Source organism: Podarcis cretensis (assembly GCF_951804945.1).
Source record: "Podarcis cretensis genome assembly, chromosome: 14".
In the NCBI taxonomy this organism is placed as follows: domain Eukaryota; kingdom Metazoa; phylum Chordata; class Lepidosauria; order Squamata; family Lacertidae; genus Podarcis; species Podarcis cretensis.
This window is the reverse complement of record NC_137183.1, coordinates 10878882-10905883: the sequence shown is the minus strand read 5'-3', so window position 1 is coordinate 10905883 and position 27002 is coordinate 10878882. Positions and strand designations below refer to the sequence as shown.

The following is a 27002-nucleotide window of genomic DNA, read 5'->3' as shown; positions in this document are numbered from 1 at the left end:
CTTGCTTACATTCACTTATTTCCTTGACCTCCTCACACCTCCCATTTTTGTATTCTAATTCAATTTGATATTTCAGCAAATCCTTCCAACCTTATTTTTATCTTAATAATTTGTCTTAATATACTATAATTTTACATTCTCTCTTTCACCAATTCATTTTTACTCAATCCTTTATGTCTTTTCTGCTAAAACCACATAATTTTCTTTTCCCAACATCTTTCTAGCAATCCTTAATTTTGCAATATTTTTAAAGATAAACTTTAATTTTTTTCCAATCTTCTTCCACCAACTCTTCTCCTTGGTCCCGGATTCTGCCAGTCATGTTTTGTTTTGTTTTAAATCCTCAAAGCAAGCTGCTTTGGAGGCAAGGCCTGTGTCTGTGGCATAAGAGAAACCATAGCTGAATCTGATAACGGTGGAGAATTCCTGCTGCTTTCCTTGATTTACAGTTCTGGGGTTATCTGGTAAACACTGCCGTTGATGGGTAACGCTCGTCCATATTTAGAACAGACTTCCTTAAAATGGTGCTGAACAGCTGAATTATTTATATCCTGAGCGCTACCTATTTAAATAAACATTGCTCAGGAAGAAGGCTTCTTCGAACTCCACAACGTTCAGCCCATTTAGCAGGACTCTTCTGTCGTTACATTGCAATTTATCTAACTGCAGCCTTGAACTTTTCCCTCCGACTGTTTATTTTCCTTAGATTGAGGGTCATGTCCACAATCTGTGGCATGTTCTTCTTTCTCCCTCTTGTGCTAGGCACTAAGTAAAGGAGATGGCTTTGCTGCCTTGATGTCAGGAGCCAGAGTCAGGAATAGCTCAGCAATAAAAACAACAACACTGGAGTCAGTGAAGTTAACTCCTTATTAGAAGAAACCCAAACAGCACAGGCCTAGTGATCACACCAGCTCTTCCCAGGAGGTCTTGTCCCAATGAGGCAGTTGTGAGGCCTGAAAGTCCCCACCTTCCCACCGCTCTCTAAGGCTCCTCCCCTGGTTCCTCCCCCAGCAACCTAAGGCTCCATCATCTTATTTCTCGTTGCTCCTCCCTCTTCATTCCTCTGTGTGTTCTGGGAGACCAGGGGGAAAGGGAGCTGGTCACAGCAGGAGGGGGAGACTCCCTGGCTTCTTCAGCAGCCTGTCTCATCTCTGTCTCTTGGCCCCACTCCTCTCTTGCCTCTGATTCTGCACCGCTCTCTGCCACAGCCTCTTCCTGCTCACTAAACCCTGTTTCCTCTTCAGCTTCTGACACCTCCTTCTTCCAGTCTTCTCCCTCTGACCATACATTTGTCGTCCCACCACCAATCCCCTGTCTCCGAGCTTCTTCCCCTGGGGGTTCCCCAGCTAGTGCCTCCCACCACTCCTCTGGATCCAGCTTGCCCATGACATTTGAGAGTCTTCCTAGGCCTTTTGTTTTATGTCAAAGGCTGGGTACATTTGCTTCATGCCAGTCCCTCCTTTACTGCATCTGTGGCGCTTGCTCTGACCCAGCACCCAGCATAATGACAGCCGTACAAGCCCAACAGAGGAGAGAGGGAACCTTGCCCTGGGAAAGACTTGGCCCCTTTCTTGTTCTAATCTCAGCCGTTTCCCTGGGGCTGATGTGTCACTGCCCTGCACCCTCAGGCTGCTGCAAGGGGCACCCTGACAACAGCAGTGCCTGCTGGGGCCCTTTGCCTGCCAGGGCTTCTGCTGTGGGTCCCCAGCAGCTTCATTTGTGGTCACTGTCCTAATTCTTCTCAAACGCAATGGTCTGGAAATTACACCATTACAGAGCATTTGAAATTTGTACCAGTGTGGTGTGGTGGTTAAGAGCGGTAGTCTCGTAATCTGGTGAACCGGGTTCACTTCCCCGCTCCTCCACATGCAGCTGCTGGGTGACCTTGGGCCAGTCACACTTCTCTGAAGTCTCTCAGCCCCACTCACCTCACAGAGTGTTTGTTGTGGGGGAGGAAGGGAAAGGAGAATGTTAGCCGCTTTAAGACTCCATAAAGGGAGTGAAATGCGGGATATCAAATCCAAACTCCTCTTCTTCTTCTTTGGAGACAACAACAACAACAACAACAACAACAACAACAACAACAACAACAACAACTGGCCCTGCCATGAAACCTGGCATCCAGCACATGCTTATTTATAGGAATTCTTGGTTTCCCCCCAGGATACATAGCAATCTGCCTCTGCACTGTGTCAGACTATTGATCTATCTAGCTCTGGGTCATCTACATCTGCAGCAGCTGTGCAAATTTTGGGAAAGGAGCCTTTCTCAGTTCTTCCTGAAATGGGGGCCTTCTGCCTGCTCTGCCACTGAGCTATGGTCTTTTCCTCCAGCTTGGAATTACTATAAGAAGTTGCATAACCGATTTCATCAGAGCCCATGATGGGGCAGAAAACGTGTACTGCAGGCAAGAGCAATTATCTGATGCTTCATTTCAGCCTCTGCAGTGCCTTCTGCTTCATCTGTTCACAGCCTAAGTATTTCCAGCCTTTGTTGACAGTGAGCAGAATGTGGGTAGGAAAAGCTACTGGTGGGTTGTTGTTGTTTTTAAACACCAATGTTTGACTGGCCAAAAAGGTTAAAGAAGCAAGTAGACAGACTTTTCTGCTTGCAAGCATTTGATGGGTGGTTTTTTAAAGGTGCCCGGAGTTGTTAGGCGACCCCCATATTCCCTTCAACAAAGCTACAATTCCCATACTGGTTTTAACAGCCACTCCCTCTTCCCAGGGAACTCTGGGAATTGTTGTTCTCTGAGGGGTCTCCTCACAACTCTCAGCACCCTGAACAAACCACAGTTCCCAGGATTCTTTGGGAGAAGCCACAAATACTTAAAAACTTTTGGATGGCAGGAGCTGTTTGACAGTGGAATGAACTCCCTTAGAAGAAGTTGGATGGCATCTGTCGTGGGTGCTTTAGTTGAGATTCCTGCCTTGCAGGGGGTTAGACTAGATGACTAGATGTCCCTTCAAACTCTACAGTTCTGTGATGCTAGGAAAGTGACAGGAAACGGCTTTAAATGCATAGTGCAAGTGGGGTCTTAATTCCAGTTGCGCAAGCCTCCTCTTGTCGAAATCTATGTGGCTTGTTCGCAGACTGAATATGGTTAGGACTTGGGTGATGATTCTGCAACCAGAAATTAATGACCCAGGGAGTTATTGTGTGCGATCCCATGACTTCAGCTCTTGGCTCACGCACAAACTACATCCATTCTTCTCCGTTTCAGGTTGTCATTCCTGTTGTCTCTGTCCAGCTGATAAAAAAGCACAAAACAGCTCGCCTGTTGCCAAATGGACTCGCTATCACCACCAATGCCAGCCGAAAGGTAAGAGACGCAGGCAAAAATCTGTACTATTTGAGGTCAAAGCTGTGAACATTTTCACCTATAAATACTTGGCCTTTTAGCCTCTACAGCAATAAATCTGCTGTATTTGGGGGTGGGGGGTCAAGGACATTAAATGCCCATGTGCAGATATCCATGTAATCTGCACCTAGGAATGTACGGAGTTGCCTTATGGCCCCGCCCACTCCAGGCCTGCAGCTTCTGATAGGTTACTCCCAAGGGAATATGGCCCTTGACAGAAACTGGCCTAAGGAGTGGGAGCTTGTGGCATTCCAGGCATTGTTGTGTTCCAGCACCTATCAGACCCAGCCTTCATGACCGACAGCTAGGGATGATGGGAATCGTAGTTGTCAGAGCTGCCTCCAGGTCCCAGCTCACAGAGGACCAACGCTAGGCTCTAGTTATGTACAAAAGTCTTTATTGAGGTTCAGTTTCCATTTTAAAGCCGCAGCGTGCAGCTCTACGTCTCGACCTTAGACCGGCGAAGTCCCGTCTGAGTCTCCTTCCCTTCCACACCAGTTTAAGACTCTAGCCTTGCTCCACCTCTTCCTTTCTCCTCTGGGCCCTCCTGCCCGCTAGGGTTTCATCCTTCCTGGACTCCTCTGACGCTGACCCTGACGATTCTTGCCCCTCCTTCCGGCGGGCTTTAGGACCTGGTTCCCTATCCGGGCTACCTTCTGTGCCGCTCGCCTGTACCTTTGAACTTGGCGCGCGCGCCCAGCCTGCAACTTTCCTCTTGACCGTTAACTCGCTCTCCGATGGAGGCGTGGTCAACCCTGACTCATCTTCTCTCGCTGGTGGTGCATATGTGGGCTCTGACACCTGGGACTCCTCCCCCCCACTACGCTCTGGTGGGGAAGCTGGTCCTGATTTCCAACTGCTGCTCTGGGAGTCCCCGCTGGCCCCTTGCTTCTGGGGTGTCCCCCTTGGGTCGCCCCTTGCCCTGCCCATCGGCGCCCCCTTCTGTGAATCTTCCGATTCGCTGGAGAGGCTCATGGAATCTATCGGGCTGCTGTCATATTCTCCTACGCTGCCCTCGGATTGCTCCCCCTCGCTCTCCATCTCCTCTCCTCCCTGCGCTCCCGCTGAGTCCCTGACAGTAGTCCAACAACCTCTGGAAGGCCACAGATCAGCCAGCCCTTCAGAACTCCTCCAGTGCGAATCGTGTCCCTTTATGATGTTGGGTTCAGTCCCAGCTTGCCCTCTTCATGGGTTACGTCAACTCGGAAAGGAACGGGAAGTTGCTGGTTGTTTCAGCAGAGTCTAGTAGGCTCCACGTCAGCGGCTAGCAGGTTCTAGTGCACTTGAGGCACCCATTGACTTTTGCTGGTGAAAGCTTATGATGCAAATAAATCTGTTCGCCTTAGATGTGTCATGCAATTCCCCCCCACTTCATGTCCTTGGCATTTAGGTCTGGAGGCAATGATTTCCCACTCAGTACTTATACTGTATATGTTTTTTGTTTGTGTGTAAAAACCTGCTGCGTTGTTAATTATTATCTAGTGCCCTTTACTCCTTGTGTCACATCGGGGATGGAGAACCTGTGGCTCCCTGGATGTTGACTCATCAGCCCCAAGCAGCATGGCCCAACTGCCCAAGGATGAATCGAGCTGTAATCCAGCTTCTGGAAGGGCCACAGCCTACCTATCCCTGCCCCACATGAAAGAATTGCCAGCACTTCTGCGGTCACTGTTTCCTCACCTTTGGTTCTGCTAGCACACCCTCTTGAAGGCGGATGGTCCTCCTTACATCGCCTTGCTATCGATGCTTCCTCAAATCTTGTGCCATGTTGAGTTCAGTTGATATCTTGTTTGAGATGAGAAAGCTGAAGCTGGAGCTCCCGTCTTCAGCCTGTTCATGCGCAATGTACCCACCTGCTCCCTCTGGCCAAGTGTGGTACTAGTTTGCCACCTTTTCTTGGACAGGGTGTGTGTGAGAATCATAGAATCATAGCGTTGGAAGAGACCACAAGGGCCATCGAGTCCAACCCCCTGCCAAGCAGGAAACACCATCAGAGCACTCCTGACATATGGTTGTCAAGCCTCTGCTTAAAGACCTCCAAAGAAGGAGACTCCACCACACTCCTTGGCAGCAAATTCCACTGTCGAACAGCTCTTACTGTCAGGAAGTTCTTCCTAATGTTTAGGTGGAATCTTCCTTCTTGTAGTTTGGAACCATTGATCCGTGTCCGCTTCTCTGGAGCAGCAGAAAACAACCTTTCTCCCTCCTCTATGTGACATCCTTTTATATATTTGAACATGGCTATCATATCCCCTCTTAACCTCCTCTTCTCCAGGCTAAACATGCCCAGCTCTTTTAGCTGTTCTTCAGAAGGGTGCTCAGAGCACAGAGGGCAGGGGGAAAGGCAGATGGAACTACTACAAATGTGGCGTGCTTCTCCGGTGAGAGCAGGCGCTCACAATATTTATTCGTTTAAAACAGGCTTGGGACTCCCAATGCCCACCAGCCCCTGCCAGCATCAGGGATTTGGGGAACTGTAGTACTCCGACTAGGGCAGGGAACCTTATTCCTCCAAATGTTCCTGAACTGTCTGTGCTTTCTGAGGTTCATGGGAGTTGTAGTCCACCTACATCTGGAGCATCAGAGGTTCCCCATGCCTGCCATACAACATCTCATGGGACACAGGTTCCCCATCCCTGGTTTTAAAACATTCTAACCCTGCCTTTCGATTAAGAAAAAGTTATGTTTTGTGGCAACAGCTTACGATTCAGAATAAATAACATGGAACAATGTCCATAAAATTGCACAGAAACTTGAGCACAGGAAATGAAGGCTACGCCTCTGGTTGAAACCCTAGAAGAGCAGGGGTGGATGGAATGTGGTTTTTCGAACTAGGCATGTTCACCACGGCTAAATGAACTTTTGCTATTTTGGCAGCCGCCTGATGGGTTTTCCAAAACTGAAACCCATGAAACTCTTCCAGATGCATGCGTGGCTTCCATTTCAAGCCACCCATTGCGGACGGGCTGCTGGCATTTCAGAAAGAGGCCCTAGGAGGCCTGGTGTAATGTAATGTAAAGAGTCCAATCGCAGGCTCAGTGAGCCCTGGTAATGTCCTTGTAGGGCAGCTGGTTACAACGGTCCCTTGGGGGTAGGTGACGAAAGTGGCAGGTAGTCATGGGCCTATTGCTACTTGGGTTGTTGTGAGGATAAAATAGAGGGGAGCATGTTCCCTGAGCTCCCTGTGCGAAAGGCACCATTAAAAATAGAATAAATAAGATATTCTCTCCATCAGAGCGCTATGGCAACCTTTAGCCCAGGGGTCAGCAAACTTTTTTAGCAGGGGCCAGTCCACTGCCCCTCAGACCTTCTGGGGGGCCGGGCTATATTTTGAAGGGGGGGAAATGAACGAATTCCTATGCCCCACAAATAACCCAGAGATGCATTTTAAATAAAAGCACACATTCTACTCATGTAAAAACACACTGATTCCCCGACTGTCTGCATGCCAGATTTAGAAGGCAACTGGGCCAGATCCAGCCCTCGGGCCTTAGTTTGCTTTAACCTGTCATGGCTTTCCCCCAGAGAATCCTGGGAAGTGTAGTTTGTTAAGGGTGCTGGGAGTTGTTAGGACTCAGTGAGAAATCATTCCCAGAATTCTTTGGGAAGAGGGATTGGTTATTAAGGCACTCTGGGAATTGTAGGTATGCAAGGGGACTAGGGAGTCCCCTAACAATTCTCAGCATCCTTAACAAACTACACCTTCCAGGATTCTGTGGGGGAAGCCACGACAGGTCAAAGTGATATCATAGCGCTTGAAATGTTTGTGGTGGATATGACCTGTATAAAAGGTTCTATGAAGCCTCTGAAGCTTGCAGGCTTACCAGTTCTTTGCAAGTGCCCTCTGAAGGGGGCATGTTAATATCCGTGTGTGTGTGTGTGTGTGTGTGTGTTTGTGTGTGTGTCTTTAAATGTGCAAATGCTGAATCAGCCTGGCCAGCTGCCGTGCTTCAAACTTTGCTGCTTGCACCATGATTATTCACTGCTCCTGATTTTTGTTTTGTTTCCAGTACATCTTCGTGTCCCTGATCTCTAGAGACAGTGTGTACGATGTGCTGCGAAGAGTCTGCACCCACTTGCAGGTACGTCCACTCCCTCCCTGACGGCCCTCATGGTATCACTTAAAAGAATTGGTCAGCTGATCTCAGCAAATGGTCAAAAGATCCAGGTTATGGAGGAGCTTGCTTTTAAAAGTCTGTCCATTGCGATGGTCATTGGGTGTCCTGAGAGGTTGGTGGCAACAAGAAGGGAGAGGGTTTTCTTGGTGGTGGCACCCCCAAGTATGGAAATCTCTCCCTGCTATCCATTCCGTTGCCAGGCAAAACCCTTCTTATTATACCATACCTTAAAAAACCCAAAAACCATTTCTGTTATTTGATGGTTTTGGATTTACAGAGTTACTGTATATTCTGAATTGTGGTATTGTTGTTAGTTTGGTTTTGCAAGCAACAATTTTACAAAAACTTAAAAAACAAAATCAATGTTTTGTTATAAATGTTATATAGGATTCAAAAAGTTACAGGGTTTGAAAATAAAAAAAGATTACTCAGTTGGGATCACTTACTGCATGTAGCCCTTTTGCAGTCATTATATCCATGGGATTTAAAAAAAAATCTTAGACATGATTTTCCTCATTAAAGGCTTCCCCAAAACTGTTGCCCAAGGTGAGTTGCGTCTCTCTAATAGAAGGGCTAGCTTTGAAAGCATGGCACTTAATCAGTTAAAGCAGAGCTGGGAGACCTGCTGCCACAGGACACCTCCCATTATCCCTAACCATTATCCACACTGAATGGGGGGGTTGCTGGGAGTCCAACAAAGATTTGAAGGGCCAACTAAAGGCTGCTTTTGTCTATTTGCCACTCCTCGTAAGTTTGCAATTGTGAGCCCCGTGCGTACGAGGCAGCTATCTCTCTCCATCCTGGGTAAAAAGTAAGTGGGGATCACTTTGCAGAAGCAAAAACAACTATTTTAAAACTCAGGTTTTATCCCAAGACTCTTCCCCCACTTCCCTCTCACGATGCCCAGAGAAGAACACACAGAGTCCTGTAATCTCGAGAGAGAATCAGGAGTTGGTGGCGATGGCATCTTGTGGGATGCCTTAACAACCCAGTGTTTGGGTTGCACTGGCCTGAAGGTCTGCTTTCGGTAGGTAACTAGGCAATTAACGCTCTAAAAGTCTGTCTGATTTGTCTGCAGTACATTTCGTTCCTTGCTCGGCCGGCAGAAAGAGAGGGGGGCACTTGGCTAACATTTTGTCTTTCCCTCCTTGCTTCTTAGCCGGCCTGTCTCTCAAACGGGCACTCTGCCATTTCCTCACTTCACAATCGGTAGTCATAGGACGTGAATTAGATAACTCTTGTCACAAGCTTCAGCTGGATCTATTTCTGGCGGGTGTTGTGGCAGAGGAGCAGATCGCCTTACTGGTATCTTAGGATCAGCCCCTCGCCCCTTGCTCCTCCCAAGCAGTCCTAGGGTGTTTTTGTTCAGGAAAAACTCTCCTTTTGTTTGTCTGGATGAGGCTTTTGTTTTCAGGTTTTCTTGAAATACAGCCAGGCCTTTCATGACTACAAAAGCATGCTAGCTGGGTGACAGAATGCACGGGAGACACTTTAAAATGCCTTCTGAAGGACAAATATTACTTTTCCAACTTTGCCCTTGATGGCCATGTGAGTGCATGGAATTGTCAAGTTGTAAACAAAATCTGCCCCTTTTCCCTTATGGGGTATCCAAGAGCCCGTATAGAATCCTTACGTGGGTTCCTTATTGGTAGGAGAAAATAACAGAGGCCAACCAGAGAATATTGAGAAGCAAAGCAGCTAGTAAGCCTGATCTTTATTAAAGGTGTTGCAACAGGGTGCTCCCCTCACATGCAGGAGGACGGAGGAGGACCCAGAACCAAGGTGTGTCTGCCCTTATATAGACATTTTTAATTCCCTGCCCTGGAGCTCAAGACCACCCCTCCATACATCATACATACATCACAGAAGGGGTGTAACCCAAGACCACCCCCCACAAACATCATACCTTCATCACGGAAAAGGTGGTCTACAACAGAAATTTGAATGTTGTTATTTTTCCTGTCTGCCAAGTTATCTGATAATGCCTTATCTGATTGCCGTTCCTGGTAGCCTGCCCATTCCTTTGAAATGGTGATTACCCAATTCCTGCCCTCCCTCCTTGCAGAGAAAACATTTGGTCAGTTTGGGAGTCAAAATGGTTTCAGGACGGTCTTCCTGTGCTGCTCCAGACATGTGGTCCACATATCTATGTTTGTGCTTGGTTGGTACATTTACGAACATTTATTATATATATATAAGACCTTAAATTTATTATTTTGTTTACAACAGTCAAACCACCGGACCACACCACCCATTTAAAGCACATGACTCCCCCCCCCCCCAGAATCTTGGGAGCTATAGTTTGCTAAGGGTGCTGCGGAGAGGTGTGGCCGGCGAAGGGTGTTTGTGATCCGAGGAGAGCCCTGAGGGCCACCTGGAGAGGCCTGGAGGGCCACATTAAGTCACCTTGCTGAGGTTTCCCCCACTCCTGGAGCTGCATGTGCTCTGCCACTGAGCTATGGACCTCTCAGTTCAGGAGCTCAGCATGGCTTTCTTTCAATTATTTTTTATTGGATTTTTGGTGCAATAATACAAAGACCAGTTAAAATACAAAAAAAGTATAACTCAAAACAAAGGCAACTTTCCATGACTTTCTCTTAAGAAACAACGAGGACTTTTGTTAAGCCTGCTAGATACTGTGCCATGAAATAGTTTGTGCCCCTCGTTTAAGCTAGACAGACCCGTTCTGAAGTTACCGGTCCTACTCAGTGATACGCCTGGGAATTAAATCAGTATTTGAGGTGGTTTCATCTGGTGCATGTGTGGAATGGCAGCTTTGAGAGGGGGGTGATTTTGGGCAGGGAAATAGGACAGAGGGAAAAGTCAACCCTCCCTCCCTCTCTCTGGTCCTGATCTGGATCAGTTGTCCCTGGCTACTAATTTTGAAAAGAAGGGCAATAATGAGAAAGGTGATGTCAAGGTTTATCATTGCAGCTAGAGAACTAGCAGTGTTACTTGCACTGCTTTCTGGGCCAGATTTATTACATACACTATATAGTCTGTAGGTGCAGCACAGCCTTGGGTGCAGAAGGGGAACGATGCTGGTATTTTCCCAATGTGGCTAATAGTTAAAATGCTACGAGTCTTAAGAGAGATACCGTATTTTTCGCTCTATAAGACGCACCAGACCATAAGGCGCATCTAGTTTTTGGAGGAGGAAAACAAGAAAAAAAATATTCTGAATCCCAGAAGCCAGAACAGCAAGAGGGATCGCTGTGCAGCGAAAGCAGCAATCCCTCTTCTGTTCTGGCTTCTGGGATAGCTGCGCAGCCTGCATTCGCTCCATAAGACGCACACACACATTTCCCCTTACTTTTTAGGAGGGAAAAAGTGAGTCTTATAGAGCAAAAAATACGGTATGTGGGGTTAGGTCATGACAAGAGTCTTACAGTCCCTGAGAACTGGTGATGCAATACAGGCTGCTCAGTCAGCTCTTGGGGGCAGAGGGAGTGGTTGAAGCTTCAGGATCCAACCCACGAGAAACTGCCCTTCGGTTCGTTTGCACATCCTTCCGGAGACCCTTAAAGTGAGTGGTGCCTCCGTAGAGAAACTCATCTGTTAATGCCTCAATCTCTCTGCAGGTCTCAAGCAAAAAGAGCCTGAGCTTGAAGGAACTGACTGAAGAGCCTGACACGGTTTCACTGGTAAGATGTTCTCTTGACTCCCCACTACGGTGATGAGCTCCCGTTGCTCTGTCCCAGCTCCTGCCAACCAACCAGTTCGAAAGCATGCCAGTGCAAGTAGATAAATAGGTACCACTACAGTGGGAAGGTAAACGGCTTTTCCATGCGCTCTGGCTTCCGTCACAGTGATCCGTTGCACCACAAACGGTTTAGTCCTGCTGGCCACATGACCTGGAAAGCTGTCTGTGGACAAACGCCGGCTCCCTCAGTCTGAAAGCGAGATGAGCTCTGCACCCCATAGTCGCCTTTGATTGGACTTAACTGTCCAGGGATCCTCTACCTCAGGGGCCAGCAACCTTTTTCCGCTGTGGGCTGGTCCACAGTCCCTCAGGCCATGTGGGGGGCCAGACTATTTTTTTGGGAGGGGAATGAACGAATTCCTATGCCCCATAAGTAACCCAGAGATGCATTTTAAATAAAAGCACTCATTTTACTCATGTAAAAACACCAGGCAGGCCCCACAAATAACCCAGAGATGCATTTCAGATATAAGGACACATTCTACTCATGTAAAATCACACTGATTCCCGGACCGTCCGTGGGCTGGATTGAAAAGGCGATTGGGCCGCATCCGGCCCACGGGCCTTAGGTTGCCTACCCCTGCTCTACCTTTACCTAGGTCCAGACCATACCATACCACGATATATACTAAGAATACTTAGGATGGTATTCAGTGCTAGTCCTATTCAGAATAGACCCGCTAAAGTTAGTGAACAAGCCTATCTTAGATCCATTAATTTCAATGGGTCTACTCTTAAGTAGGACCAGCATGGGATTATGACCCATACTGTCTGGGTATGCTGTATATATATGTTATGAGTTGTATCCAATGCAATGCTAAGTTAAATATACTGAGTTGTATCCAGCATTAGTATTACTCGGCGTAGAATCATTGAAATAAACGGGCATAATTAACATAAACCTATTGATTTCATTGGGTCTCCTTTGAGTAGAATTTTAGTTGGCTGCAACCCAACATGCAGCATGCTTGTTGTGCACAGGTGAGCCTGCCGACTGCTGCTATCTCTGAACCACGTTTATTGGCATAAATGATAACTACTAAAGCCAGGACAATGGTTGGCTAACTGCATTGCCTCAAAGTACTGAAGGGCACCTTCTTTAAGGGATTGAATTTGGGACTATCTGCATGCAAAACTGGTGCTCTGCCACTGAGCGATGACTTCTCCCCAAGGAGAAGGCTCGCAATGTCCAGGAGGGGGCAGTGTTGCACTGGGAAGAACTAGCCTAGCAGCCTTTGTTGACAAACCTCTTGCTGTGTTAGCTCTGCCTGTAGGTTGACACTGAAGTGAAAGATCGTGGCTCCTTCCTGCAGCCACCTAACCTGCTTTCCATGCCTTCTACAGGAGGTGATTGTCCCAGAAGTGAAGTGGAGGAAGGGCTCGTCGGCTTCGTTGTCCCTGGCGCTCCCAGATGCAGGCTTCCAGTGCATCCACCGGGCTTCTATCAGCAGCCTCAGCACAAAGGAGAGCTCTTGTAACTCGGAGGAGCCCCTAGTCTCAGGTACGGGGCAGCAGGAGGCTGGGAAAAGGCCCTTGGTGCCGCTGCATGTTTTTTGTCTGGCACCTGTGGACTCTCTTTTTTATTTTTTTTATTCAAAATTATAACAAGACATATTATCCAAAAACATACCATCCTTGTTTCCCCCCCCCCATTTTTCCTCCCTCCCCCCACCCTCCCACACAAAACCCACCGCCCCCCCGACTTCCCTCAGTTCCAGTCTTTGCTTTCTCTAAGAATGCTGTTTTCTGCATGTTAAAGGTAAAGGTAAAGGTACCCCTGCCCGTACGGGCCAGTCTTGACAGACTCTGGGGTTGTGCGCCCATCTCACTTAAGAGGCCAGGGGCCAGCGCTGTCCGGAGACACTTCCGGGTCACGTGGCCAGCGTGACATCGCTGCTCTGGCGAGCCAGAGCCGCACACGGAAACGCCGTTTACCTTCCCGCTGGTAAGCGGTCCCTATTTATCTACTTGCACCCGGAGGTGCTTTCGAACTGCTAGGTTGGCAGGCGCTGGGACCGAGCAGCGGGAGCGCACCCCACCGCGGGGATTCGAACCGCCGACCTTTCGATCGGCAAGCCCTAGGCGCTGAGGCTTTAACCCACAGCGCCACCTGCGTCCCCTTTTCTGCATGTTACACAGTTGTATAGATCCTCAAACTATTTAGCTGATTATTATCAATAAAAGGTTGGTGAATGTTTATTCAAAACCTGCCAAGGAGTCCAGTTCACTTTGTTGCGTCTTCAAATACTTTGTAAAAGGTTCCCATTCATCCTTAAAGTCACAGTTATCCTTGTCCCGTAGCTTATATGTCAGTTTTGCCAATTCTGCATAGTCCATCAATTTTTCTTGCCATGATTCTTTAGCTGGGGTTTCTTCAGTCTTCCATCCTTGTGCTACCAGAACTCTTGCGGCCATTGTCGCATACATGAAAATGTTCTTCAACTTTTTTGGCAGGCCTTTCCCTACAATCCCCAACAAAAATGCCTTGGGTTTATTAACAAATGTTAAATGGAACATTTTCTTCAATTTGTTGTATATCATTTCCCAAAATTTTTTAATTACCTTAAAATCCCACCACATAAGATAAAATGTCCCCTCCTTTTCCTTACACTTCCAACATATATTTGAACTAGTTTTGTACATTTCCCCTAACTGCACTGGTGTTGTGTACCATCTGTACATCATCTTCATGTAATTCTCCTTCAATAGGGAACAATCTGTGGACTCTCAGGCAGAGCTTCCTCTGCCCTGCCTGATCTAACAGCTGTCTTGGCAGCAGCACCAACTGTTCAGCTGTCCCAAGGACATAAGCTGCGTCTCAATTGCCCCATGTAATCTCTGTCATGCCAGCCGCCCCATCACGTCCCTCATGAGTGCATCCATGTGTCGGCTGTGCACAGATGGCCATGCTCTTTGTTCATGCTCTTCTTTTCCATTTCGCTTCAGACGCCTGGGGCAGTTCATCCCGTCAGCGGCCACATGGATGCAAACAAACACCATTTCCTTCTCAGAATTCTTGTACAAAACTTTGTTTTAGATGGCGGGTTGTTGCTATCCAAAAACATAAAGCCTTCATGTGGGCCTTACTTGCGCTTTCTGAAGTCCCAGTGACCTTTGCCCAGTAGTAGGGGTGGCTACCATCTCTCCCCCCCCCATTATGTTTCTATTGTAATTTTACTGGTGTTAGTCACCCTGAGCCCGGCTCTGGCCATAGCTGTCAAGCGTCCCTTATTTGGTGGGACAGTCCCTTATCCCAGGGCCATGTCCCGCTGCTGTCCCTTATTGATGATGTCCCTTAAATAAGCTACTGAAGGTGATGGGGCCCTTTCTATGTCCAGCTGTGCTTTGTCAACAACAAATTGTTGCTGTTTTTTTGTGTTGAATATATGCTATATGGTAATTTATGGACCTAATAGGTATCTAAAGCCATTTGCACGCAACAAAATATGTATTTTATCAAAGTAATGGTTGATCCCTTATTTTGGCTGCTGATCCCTTATTTTCAAGGCTGCTGGTCCCTTATTTTCAAATCTGTAAGTTGACAGCTATGGCTCTGGCAGGGGCGGAAGGGTATAAATATTGTTGTTGTTGTTGTTGTTGTTGTTGTTATTAGTTGTTGGGTAGCCCACAAAGCAGCCTTTTCCACCAGGGCAGAAGCACCAGTCGCAAATAGGAGTTTCTACCCAGGTGCAAATGCAATAGTCGGCTTTACGTCTCTGTGCTGTGTTCTCAATTGTGTGCAGCTGAGCTGCAAATGCACCACTTGGATCCACCAGGAGCTGTGCCACTTAGTATTGTGGGCCCAATTTTATGCAACCCCCTTTCATTGTTATAGGTAGCTTTTTAAATTTCATCTCTAAAATATTTTTGTCCTGTGTCCGTGTCGTTCAAAGGCAAGCAGCAAGGCAGTATTAACTGCTTGTTGAAGGAGGTGTGCTGCGGCAACGAAAATTCAAATATTTGCTAGCACATTTTGATTGGCTTTTAAATATTCTGGTCCTGCATATATAAACAAATTCCTGTCTGAAAGATAGGATTTAATCTAATTCATCTCTACCTTCTGTATTGCTCAATGTGTAACCAAAACCATGCGATGGGTATTCTAACCGCTGTTTTACCCAATCTTTAATTTGGTGAACCTCCACACACTTCCATGCGTGTGTGAAACTAGCCCACTGGTGGACTACTTGCGATTTCATTTGGCTACAGTTAAAAAAAAAAAATTCTGAAAAGAAACCTCTCTTCGAAAGCACACCAGTGCAAGTAGATAAATAGGTACTGCTGTGGTGGGAAAGTAAATGGCATTTCCATGCACTCTGGTTTCTGTCATGGTGTCCTATTGCACCAGAAGCGGCTTAGTCTTGCTGGCCACATGACCCAGAAAGCTGTCTATGGACAAACGCCGACTCCCTCGGTCTGAAAGTGAGATGAGCGCCACAACCCCATAATCGCTTTTGGAGATGAGCGCCACAACCCCATAATCGCTTTTGGAGATGAGTGCCACAACCCCATAATCGCTTTTGACTGGACGTAACCGTCTAGGGGTCCTTTACCTTTTACCTTACTCTTCAACAAAAATATTTCCCCAGATCTCAAGTGTCTCCTAACCTTCCAAACCAGATGTTGCAGGGGCATAGAAGGCATAAAGTTTGGAGAGAATAGCTCTGTTGGGCTAGGGCAGAGATGGTGAGTTTTTGCCCTGTCCCTGCATCAGATGTTGCTGAACTACAACTCACATCATACCGGGCCATAGGCCATGCTTGCTGGGGCTGATGGGAATTGTAGTCCAACAACCTGGAGAGCTAAAATTTTCCCCAGCACTGTGCTAGCAGATGCCCACTCACGTTGCAGTGGATCTCACCCTGTGTGTGTGTGTGTGTGTTTGCATTATATATAGTTTTAATATTCGAGTGCCTGATGCCTTTTTATTATTATTCCAGAAAGTGCAATAAACACTGAAGAGGAGTTGGAGGTGGAGCAGAGCTACCAAGCAGAGTTGAGGCCATCTGATTATCAGCTGCTGAAAATCTTCATTGTCTTGTAAGCCTGCCGGCATTCCCCCCACCCCCCCAATTCCTATCCTATCTTCGGGTTGGTTTTCTGACTCTGAGCTCAATGGTGCCTCTCCGTTTTGTCTCTGCTTCCTCAGGATCTGCCTCCTGGTGGTCTCTTCCTCCTACCTGGCTTTTCGCATCTTCCGCCTGGAGCAGCAGCTCTGCTCTTTGAACCGGGACTATCTCTCACGTGTGCCCCGGAGGTAGGAAAGCCTTCCGAAGCCCAGCGAGTGTCTGCAGAGGAGCCCTTTCTCGGGGTCTGGAAGATGGGATGGATAACTTTCTGTTCTCATTATGCCAATACTGAAAGATGCTCTTGGTCGCCACATGAGGAAGGGATGGGGACCCTGCAGGGGTGGTCTGGATGCTTTTGGACTTCAGCTGCCATCATGCATGGCCAGTGGTCAGGGATGAGGGGAGATGAAGTCCAGCGACAGGTCTCGAGGGCCCCACAGGCTTTCTATTTCTGCTATAAGCATTGCTTAATGTAGCTTGTGAACGTCTCTCTTTTTAAAGGGCCAATTGACACCAGCTTTAGTGGTAGCAAAGCATGGCCTGTGGCCAGTGTTACTACTACTACTACTACTAATAGTTGGTGACTTGTGGAAGCCCCATGTTGGGCAAACGATCCCTGCATTGTAGTGCGTTGGACTATATGGCCCTCGCAGTCCCTTCCAACTCTACAATTCTATGATTCTGTTCTTCTGCTTAGACTGCTTCTCAAAATCCCAGTTCTCCAGTTAGAATATCCCAGTTCCTGGCTGGAATAAATTGTGCACATTTCAATGAATGTTTACTTGATTCCTGCTCCTGCCACTGCCAAAAGGCAATTCTGCATCTGGACTTGTTTCCTTTTATGGACTGGGATGTGGGTGGTATCCTATTCCTCGAGGTGGGAGCACAGATGTTCGGCATGGACAAAGACTTGAATTGTACTGAGTTGAGATGATTACTGGAATTTCCCTCTCTCCCCCCAAGTGAGCTTTAGTTCCCTTAAATGTATATCATTAATTGCCTTTAAAAGGTCCTTTGACTTGAGTCATTAACCCTGGAACTTTCTTTTAATGCACGTGCGTCCATGCCGGACTGGTCCAAAATATTTTTGCTGCAGAGGTGGAGCAGCAAATTGTGACATATCTCCCCTGTTCCCACTCCCGAGTTAAGGTGCAGAGAACTCAAGGCCAGCCAAGTTGGTACCTTTTAGATATTGCTGTTGTCTTGTGGTCTTGCAAACCACCTTGATTTTGCTTTGAAATGAAGGACGGTGTACAAATAACTGAAGGCACCTCTTCCTTCTTCGTAGCAGTAAAAATGCAATAGTAAAAAATTAAGTAACTAACAGCTTGATGCCTTTTCATGGTGGCTCGCATCAGCTTCATTAAGCAGACACTTCACTCTGCCTAATATTAGGGCCGGCCCTGAACACACACAAACAAGGAGCTGCATTAAATCAGGAGAAGTTCTCTTGCCATTTGTGGGGAAGTCAGGTTTCCCATGGGATTGGTTCAGAGCCTGCTAACAATAGCCTCTTTGTCTGTTTCTGACAGGTGACTGTGGGCTCAATAAAGACAACAATGGAGAAAACAGCGCCCGCAAACATAGATCTGCGCTGCGTCCAAGGAGATAACACAACTGCTGTGAAGCCAGAGCAAATGAGCCCCATGCTCTGTGCTCCTCCTGGACCAAAGCTCCTCTTCCAGTGGCGAAATTTAGAAGTGCTTTCTTGCCGTCAGCAACCCATTGGGATGCTTGGCCAACAGTAGCCAATGCAGCAGCTTCCAAATGTTGTTGGGCGATGACGTCCATCGTCCCTGGCTGTTGGCAGGAGTCCAGCAACATCTAGAGGGGACCGTGCAGCTGCCAAACTGGCTGTACATGGGCAGCAGTGGTGCTTGTGAGAGTTGCCAAGGGTTGCCAGTGCAATAGTGTCTCCATTGATGGTGTCTCTGGCCATACCTTCCAAAGGCTCTTCAGCCACTGAAGACATTGGGTAGCTTGCTCTCTAGAGCGGCAAGAAAATTTGGAACTGCAGGGCTTCCTCTGAGGCTCCCCTTTATATTTCAAAACTGCAATGTCTTCCCGGGGCTTTGCTCCAGAAGGGCTGACTGTTACCACCAGCTAACTGTTGTGGCTGGTCCTCTTTCGCATCCTGATGCATCCTAGCAAGGTCTGAAGAAGTAGCTGGGTTCTCTTCTAGGAGGACTCTGGACTGCTGCTAGTTCTCACTGCTTTCTTTCCCCTGGAGGAAAGAGGCAGCAGGAGAAAGTTGGTGATGGATTTTTTTTGCTGCAGCGAAAAGCTCTGCCTTGGAAGGAAGACGGAAGTATCCTTTGCCCAGGGCAGTGAAATCATCTCCATTAGAATCCATCTTCTTGCACTAACAGGATTCCTGTTGTACAGGGAATGCTGCTGGAGCAATTCTTGTGGCCCTGCAAAATAACCGCTGCAGCAATGTTCAGCTAAGGGACCCTGTGAACTGCCAGGCAGGCCCTGAACACTCATGGAAAGAGTGCACTTTCTGGGGACAGACATGATTTAGTGGTGTGTGTGGCCCTCGAAGCACTTTACGTGGGTCTGCCCCACTTAACCCAAGGGCTTTGCAGCTTGGCACTGACATGAGGAAGCAGAGACCGGGGGCTTGGCTCGGGTAAAGCAAGCTGATCGCTCCATTTCTTTGTCATTGGGGAGGTTTTTGGCCCTTTGCAGATGCGCCATTTCTCTCCTCTGAAGCAGGTGGAGCCAAGGCCGTGCCGCCTTCCATCTTTCTGCAGCACAACAACACAAGGCAGCTCTCTGAACCCCAAGCCCTTGAGAGGCCAATTCATATGCAGGCTTGGAGTCAGCCATCTGCATCCCTAGCCATGGAAGCCTTGAATGGCTTGTATAGATGACTTGGGCTGTGATTGGAGGCAGGGGGAGAGGGTAACTGTGAGAAGCCCCACTGGATCACCGAGAAGCCAGGATCCTGGCCTGTGGGAGTGAGGACTATGCTGAAGAAGCTGGTTGTCTTCGCAAGCAAAGTTCTCCAAGGTGGACTTGAGGCCACATGAAAAACGCCTCTCCAGCACAGACTGACTGAATGAATGAACAAGTGTGTGAGCTAGTGTGTGGCCTTTGAATACAGAGCAAGCAGACCACTTTGGGAATGGCCCCTTTCAGGAGGATGTGGGCCCTGCCTGTGGGACGTTAAGGGATCTGGGACCCTCTTGGGGTTTAAGGGCGTTGCTTTTCAAACTTCCTGCTTTCTGGGAACCCTTTCCTTGTGGTCTGGCCTGCTGGGAACGTTCCTTCTCAGCTTCCAGAGGACCACTTTGAGTGTCGTGTAAAGATTTCAGCGCATGTTCCTGGGTATAAAGTCATCTCGGGTGACATGTCCTGGTCTCAGGGCTGTGTGTGGCAACTGTGCAGCAAGCCAGAGGAGCTGCTTGGGGAGGGGGCAGAATTTAGATGGGGGTGGGGTAGATGGAGGCAGGGGGGCGTGTTAGCCCTTTGTGTTTGGTGCTTCGCTTCAGATAGCAACATCTTGGAATTGCACCAGGAAATTGCACCCACGTGCCAGCAACCTGCAGGGAAAGGAAGGCCGTCCTCTAGCCACGCTTGATCTTCTTATTGAGGGAACGCCTGGGTCCCTCAGCACACAGTTTGAAAAGCACTGCATTAAAGGAACATGTTCTTATACCTAGGGACTGTTCCAGGTTTGAAGGGGCTGCATTCTGATGGGAGCCCCCCACATCTGAGAGGGGGACTACTGGCAGTCTTAGGCCACATCCGCACCAAAATCTTTTCAGAACTATGATAGCAGTTGTGGCTTCCCCCAAAGAATCCTGGGAACTGTAGTTCGAGCACTAGAATAGGACTAAGGCCCCTCCTTCTTCTTATAGAGTTACTGTTCTTAAGAGCTGTTTAACAATCCCTTTCCCCTAGGAATTCTGGGTAATTGGAACTCTGTGAGGGGAACAGGGGTCTCCCGACAACTCTCAGCACCCTTAACCAACCCCAGTTCCCATGTTCCTTTGGGGAGGAATCCTATAAAGTAGTATTAAAGTGCTTTACATGCGTGGTGCGGATGTAAAGGGCCTGAGTGGGTTTATCTGGCTGTGGCAGTGCTTGGATCAGTGACAGAGCCTCTGGAAGATGCTGTCGAAATTTCCCAGAATGCCCTGGGGTGACACTGTTGTATGTATTCTCGTGAGTGTGTCTGTGGGAAATGGAAGCTTTCATACAGTGCTGACCTGATGGCTAGGGATTTTTTTGGTGGGGGGCCAGGGCAGGTATTGTAATTTCTGCAGCTCCAGGACTGCTTGAATGAGCAAGAATGGAGGGTTCAGGAGGCCCAGCAGGTCTGGCTGTGGCATGTCGTTCCGAAGAAGCACACCCCGTCTGTGTTCTCCTCTTCTTTCCCTGCTCCCAGTGCCAGAAGTTTACTGGGCTGCTGGACAGCCAGTTGGCTTCTTTCTTAGCAATAACGTCTCAGGTGTTCCTCTTCTTTTTAATCAGATCTCCCATCTTGTGGGAGGTAAATGTAATATTTGTGCTGATTACTGGAGAGTTGTCTTGGCTGTGGGGTCCTAGTGCTCTCGGCAGTGGGCACCACAAGGTGTGTTTGTGTGTCCAGGGTCTGAGGGGCAGGTGGAGCAAGCCCAGGAAGTGCCAAGAAAACCCGATTTCTAGCAAGGCGGTTGTGCGCTGCATTTTCTATCACTTCCTGCAAGTCTGTGCTCGAGCATAATGGTTCAGAGCATGAGCTATGAGCCAGAAGGCCCCAGTTCAAATCTCAGCTGAGCTATGAAATTGCTGGTTGGCCTTTGGTGAGCTGCTGTCTCTCAGTTCTTGGGAGCCCTCTTTCTTTTCTCTAATTTTGGGAATAACAGTACTGGCCTACCTTACAGGGATGTTGTAAGGGTTTCAAGGTAATGTAAAGCGCTTTGAAAAAGCGCTCTATAAATACTAAGTATTATCATTAGTGTTATTCAGTGTAAGCAACGATTCTATTTTTCCTTGTCCTTTCCTTTTCTAAAGTTCAGAACAATTGCACAAATATCCTACAAGCTTGTTGTTTTCTGGCTTTGTTGTCCTGTAAGTGACATGTGTTCATAGTTGTGGGAGGACATAAACACCAGCAGAGGCACAGGAGAGCTTGGAGCCTCTTTAATCCCCTGGGAATTCTCATTAAGGCAGTGGGAGGGAATATGTGGCTCTCTAGGTATTGTTGGAACTGCAGCTCCCATAAGCCTCTGCCAGCAAGGGATGATGGGAGTTGAACATCTGAAGAACAGATCCTTGGTCAGCAATGAAAGTGTTAAGCACATACACACGCACACCTCCTCCTGTTTCTTTTACCCTTCGACACAGCAGCTTTTCCTGCTTTAAAAAAGTACCCCATGTTACACAAGTTACTTCAGTTGCAGACAACTCGTTTATTTATCATCAATCCTTATTTGTTTGCACAAAGTCGGCAGGGTACACCCCGGCCATTTATTGAGCATTCATTCTGATTCGCGTGTGGAGAAGGTGATGCCACGAGTCGCATCAAGCAATTGCCATTCCACACACTTTGTGCCTTTTTGAGTCACTTTCCTTTACAGCAAAAAAAGAAAAAAGTGTTGTTTTGTTTTGTTAGTAGGTGTGTTGCACAAGATTGCCAAACCCACTTGAATCACATAACCAGAATTTCCTGGCATGTGATTTAATCCCACCTGCAAAAGAGCAAGATCTGGAAGCACCTGCAAGCCTGCCTACGCTGTCTGATTTGGCCCTGCAAGAAAATAGGGAGTTTTTCGGCAGTATCCGGGCACATAGAACAAAGCTTGAAGGTGTCTGGCAAAATTCACCTGGCAGCACAATGTGACTCTGATTTGCCCATACATCCACAGCCCCGATTTCTGAGTTGATCACAAAAGATAATGTGATCTTACTCTGGGCCAGCTTCTACTGTTGACTAGCTTATTCACAGAGTTGCAGGCCCAGATGTCCGTCATGGCACCAGCCATAACCTGAATCCACCTGTTAATGGAAAAAGCAAGGCTGCTGAGAAATGCTCAAAAGGTTGAATTATCTGAATTGATCCCAGAGGCACGGAATTGCTCTAGGCAAGGAACAGACATCTGCTTGGTTGTCACAGAGCAGACATGTTGCACCTACAAGTCCCGTTCTCCCTCACCAGTGGATATTGGTGGCTGGAAGCTGACGTCCAGTCCCATCTGGAGGGCCACAGGTTCCACATCCTGGAAGAGCACAGGAGTTAGGCTTTCCTGATTTCAGCTGCCATTTGCAGAGCTGTGATCATGGCACTGCTTTTGCTAAGGCAGGAGGGAAATGTACAGTCAAAGGTCTGTGTTGGTTTCCCAAGCCTGTGTGCATGCAGCTAATTCCATTTTAACGGCTTGAACACACAGCTGTCAGGAGTTCAGGAGTTCACATTTCAGCTGTTGAGAGCTGAAGTGTTGAGATTCTCTTGTGGGGACGAGCCAGGAACCTCTGCCACCCAAGGCCAGGAGAAACAGTCCTTTGGTGTTTTGTAAATCCTTTTTCGCATGTGCCACGTTCCCATCGAGGCAGAGGCATCACGGATCAGCTATGCTTGAATGGGACACATGCCTAGCAGTCTGCCACTACAAGCTATGCATATTTGGGCAAAGTATTTCGGATGTAGGGCAGAATGAATGCTGCTGGGAATTGTGGCAGCGCTGGCTTTCGCAGCAATGCAAGTTTGACACTGAATACTCCTACCTCTGCCTCTTGCACAGTGTGCTGCTGAGGCATTTTTGCAACAGAGGCTGACTCTCCAGTGTGATTCTCCTGAAGGATAAAGGTGTTGTCTCGTCCAACCTTGACTCCCAGATGCCATGCTGCAACTTGGCAGTGTAGGGTAAACCACCTCACCAATATCTTTAAAAGTATTGATGTCCTCAAATGTCTGCAGTGCTTCAGCAAAGTTTTGGGTTGCCAAATATTAAAATGCAGGCAGTGTTTTTTGTTTTTTAAACTGAATCTGATAGCTGAAATTGCTTTGCCTTCCAGCCTGGTGATCCACAGGTCCCTTTGCCCCTCCATTTCTTTGCATGCTTAAAAGGTAAAGGGACCCTGACCATTAGGTCCAGTCGTGGCCGACTCTGGGGTTGTGGCACTCATCTCGCTTTATTGGCTGAGGGAGCTGGCATACAGCTTCCAGGTCATGTAGCCAGCATGACTAAGCCGCTTCTGGCAAACCAGAGCAGCACATGGAAACGCCGTTTACCTTCCCGCTGGAGCGGTACCTATTTATCTACTTGCACTTTGACGTGCTTTCGAACTGCTAGGTTGGCAGGAGCAGGGACCGAGCAACAGGAGCTCACCCCGTCGCAGGGATTCGAACCGTGACCTTTTGATTGGCAAGTCCTAGGCTCTGTGGTTTAACCCCCAGCGCCACCCGCGTCCCTTTGCATGCTTAGGATGCAGCAATTATGTTCTGCAGAAGAAAAATGTGAACAACGGGAACAGTTGAGAAACCGTGGCCCTCCAGAGGTTACTGGACTCCATCAACCCCAGACAGCATGGCCAGTAGCCAGGTGTGATGAGAGTTGGGAGTCCAACACCTAGAAGGCTGCAGGTTCCCTGTCTCTGTCTTAAGAGTAGACGTACACTGGCTTGACATATGACAACCTTCTGCAAGAATCTGAGATGGGTCCTTTGCCAAGCTACAAGCCTAGGAGAAGCTAGCCCATGTGACCAACTTCTAGTGAGGACTACGACAGAGCTGACTGATTCCTAAGCTGACTGATTCTCCTGAGGACGTTTGGGGGGGCCGGTCTGGTGCTCCCCCGCCAAACAGGAAAGCTGCCATCTGGGCATTTCCTGATTTGTCTGCACCAAACCCCCAGGCCTTGGCCTTGTGGCTTAATCAGCTTGGTTTTTGCTGGGGGAGAACTGTAGGTTACGACTTCTGAGATTCCGCAATTGCAACGAGGACAGATTAACAGCATCCTCTCCTCCTGCTAGTTCAGTGCCAAGCAGCTGCTGAGCTTTCTGACCCCATTCTGACTGAAAAGCTCCCCTGTTTGTGAAATTACAACCTGGTAACATCTGCCTTGCTGGGGCGGTGGGTGGGGAGGGGCTTGCCTGGATGGTGGAGCTGAGAAAGGCCTCAGGGCACTTAGCAATATTTCATAGAATTGTAGAGTCCCCTTCCAGGCTTATGTTTGAAGTGGAGAAGGTTTCCTCCAGATTATTCAGTGCCAGGGAGATGAATGTCCTCCACTATAAAGGGCAGCATGGGAATCTCTCCCCCCTCTCCCCCAAGTATTTCCATGTTTGTTCACAGAAATACTTCCATAATCCTCTTATTCTAGTTTAATCACTACATAGTCTGTGGCAGCAATTGCAGAGATTAGAACTGTCACTCTGCTGTTTACTCGTTCTTTCAAAGGAAGACTGCATTTGTGAGAGGATCCAGCCAAATGTAAGGACTTGGCTGTGTATCACTTACATAGGGGTGAGCGGGGAACCTGTGCCTGTCCTGGTGTTTGTTGGACATGAGCTCCCATCAGCCCCAGCTAGGGTGGCCAATGGTCCATCAACATTCTGGCTACTCTTCAGTTAAATCTTCTGTTGCCTTTCAGCACGGTTACAACTCCAGATGTTGCCCAGCATTTGTCATGCTTAAAGGGTCTAGAAGCTCCCCTGTGTCTCTTGCTTCCCACAACCATTTACTGTCTAATATAGCAGAGCCTGGCAGTTAAGAGAAGGAGTCACCCCTGGGCTTCAGAAGAAGAAGAAGAAGACCTGCTGCTTGTTTTCTCAGGATGCTTATGAACCAGCCGTGTCCCTCCAAAGTTCCTGACCTGTGCCACTTTGTGTGTTGGCTACGGGGCATTTCCAGGGGTAATAGACAGTGGTGTAGAGTGGGCTGTCAGCACCCGGGGCAAGGCAAGTAATTTGCACCCCCTAACCCGTGGATTTGCGCCCCCTAACCCCCAGATGTTGCGCCCGGTGCGGCCGGCCCCCCCTGCACCCCCCACGCTACGCCACTGGGAATAGATTGCACTTGCTTCCTGTAGGGTGTAATACTGTTTCAAATAAAAACTCAACATTTTTCTTAAAATGCTAGAGCCAAACAAGCAGCTGTTTTTTCACTGTGCTGCAACACTTATGCTGTACAAACTAAGGTTAATAATGCTGGATGCTACCATCTCATGTGTGAATGATACACATCCTAATCTCCTGCAGTCCCTTCTTGCCTCGAAGACTTTGCGGCAATTCAACAGGATTCTGCAAAGCAAGGGCTTTGGTGCTTAAAGCATGAGGTAGGGGGGGGGGAAACCTCTCTGATTGTTACTAAATATCAGGGACCATTGTTGATTTCTCATTTTCCTTCCCTGACAAACCACTGTCCGTGTTTTTGGTTTTGAGGAGTGCCATGTTAAAATGTTGATAGCGCACAATGCTAACACTGAGTTGTATCCAAGGTTTTTCATACTCAGAGAAGACCAATTACAATTAATGGGCACGACTAATTTGGGTCCATCCAGTTCCATGTGTCTGAGTAGAACTTAGCTGGATACAACCAATTGCTATTTTTCAGGCTTCAGCTCTCTTCCCAGGGTCTGTACAACACCTTTTAAATCTCAGTTCGAAAGCTCCCATGCACAAAACACTCCCTGGAAAGGCAGTCAGCTTAAAATGCCTCTTACCGCTTACCCTTAAGACCCACCCCCCTTTACTGCATCTGCATTCTGAGGTGCTAAAATCTCAGAAGCATTGGGAGACTTGCCTCCCCCACTACCAAATGCTACAGCAAAAAAAACAGCACAAAAGCTGTGTGCACCCTTTTTAAAACCAGAAAAGTAACCTAAATGAAGGAAAGTGGAAACGAGAGTAAATGTATCAGGTAGCAGATGCAGGGAAAGACCGGGCCCTGAAACTCTAGGCAGCTGAAGCCAGTCAGAGTACTGTACTACTGAGCTAGACAGATAATTTTCTTGGCCTACTATAAGGCTGGCTCCTATGTGCCTAATGCAGATAAAAAGGAAAACAGAACTGATCTGGGCATGGGGATATTTGGTGTATGTATGTCATAAAGACAGCTGCTTTTCTGGGGTAGATAATGGCAAGAGGCTCTAGCTCAGTGCAAGGGCAGCTATTTTGCTTGCAGAATGTCCCACTCCCAGCTTCAGCCCCTTAGCATCTCCGCTGAAAAGTTGGGGTAGAGGGAGAGAAGGTGTTTAATGCTTCCTCTACTGTGCTGTTTTTCTGATTTAAATACCCTGCCCAGCTGCCACTGATGCCTTGGCGCAAAAGCTTGATGTACTGGCTCCATCCATTGCGTATTCTTCAGCTTATGTGACATTTAAAGGCGAGAACAGCAGACAGACCAGGAAGGATTTTAAGAAACAAGTGTGCTCTATCATATAATGCTTTAGGTACTGCTAAGACTCATCTCTTTCCCTGCCCCATTTCCCCCTCTCTTTATGTCTTATGCCTCATTTCACCACACACCAACTATGCTGCCGTGTGCAAGCAAATTTAGATTTAGCACGGTTAGAATGAACTGCAGAGAGGGTAGATTTCAGGGTGAAAATGTATGCCTGCCAATTATAATTACGAGCTTTCTCATGATTACAAATCTAACACTAAATCTGCTGCAGCCCTTGCAACGTGGGGAATCTCTGGCCCTACAGTTCAAAAGCTGTGCTACAACATTTCAAAGTAACAAATGTGGGGACATCAGCATTAATTAAAATAAACCATTAAAGCTCCACCTGAACAATAATAAAGTGGAAGAAAACTAG

At 47.8% G+C, this 27002-nt stretch overlaps 1 protein-coding gene across 6 annotated transcripts in view; it reads left to right on the top strand.

Annotated features, from left to right (window-relative positions):
• GRAMD2A (GRAM domain containing 2A) overlaps positions 1 to 21284 on the top strand; it is a gene marked incomplete at its 3' end in the record, with an annotated part of 68592 nt that extends 47308 nt beyond the window's left edge. For 5 of the 6 annotated variants that reach the window (XM_079953419.1, XM_079953416.1, XM_079953420.1 and 2 more), the window contains 7 exons: positions 3224 to 3322; positions 7372 to 7443; positions 11061 to 11123; positions 12527 to 12683; positions 16123 to 16222; positions 16332 to 16439; positions 17784 to 21284. In XM_079953419.1, coding sequence (XP_079809545.1) covers positions 3224 to 3322; positions 7372 to 7443; positions 11061 to 11123; positions 12527 to 12683; positions 16123 to 16222; positions 16332 to 16439; positions 17784 to 17787 — 603 coding nt within the window. Of the gene's footprint in view, positions 1 to 3223; positions 3323 to 7371; positions 7444 to 11060; positions 11124 to 12526; positions 12684 to 16122; positions 16223 to 16331; positions 16444 to 17783 lie in introns of those variants that run through there. The other variant, XM_079953415.1, reaches the window with a different exon arrangement.
• Positions 21285 to 27002: the final 5718 nt, after the last annotated feature.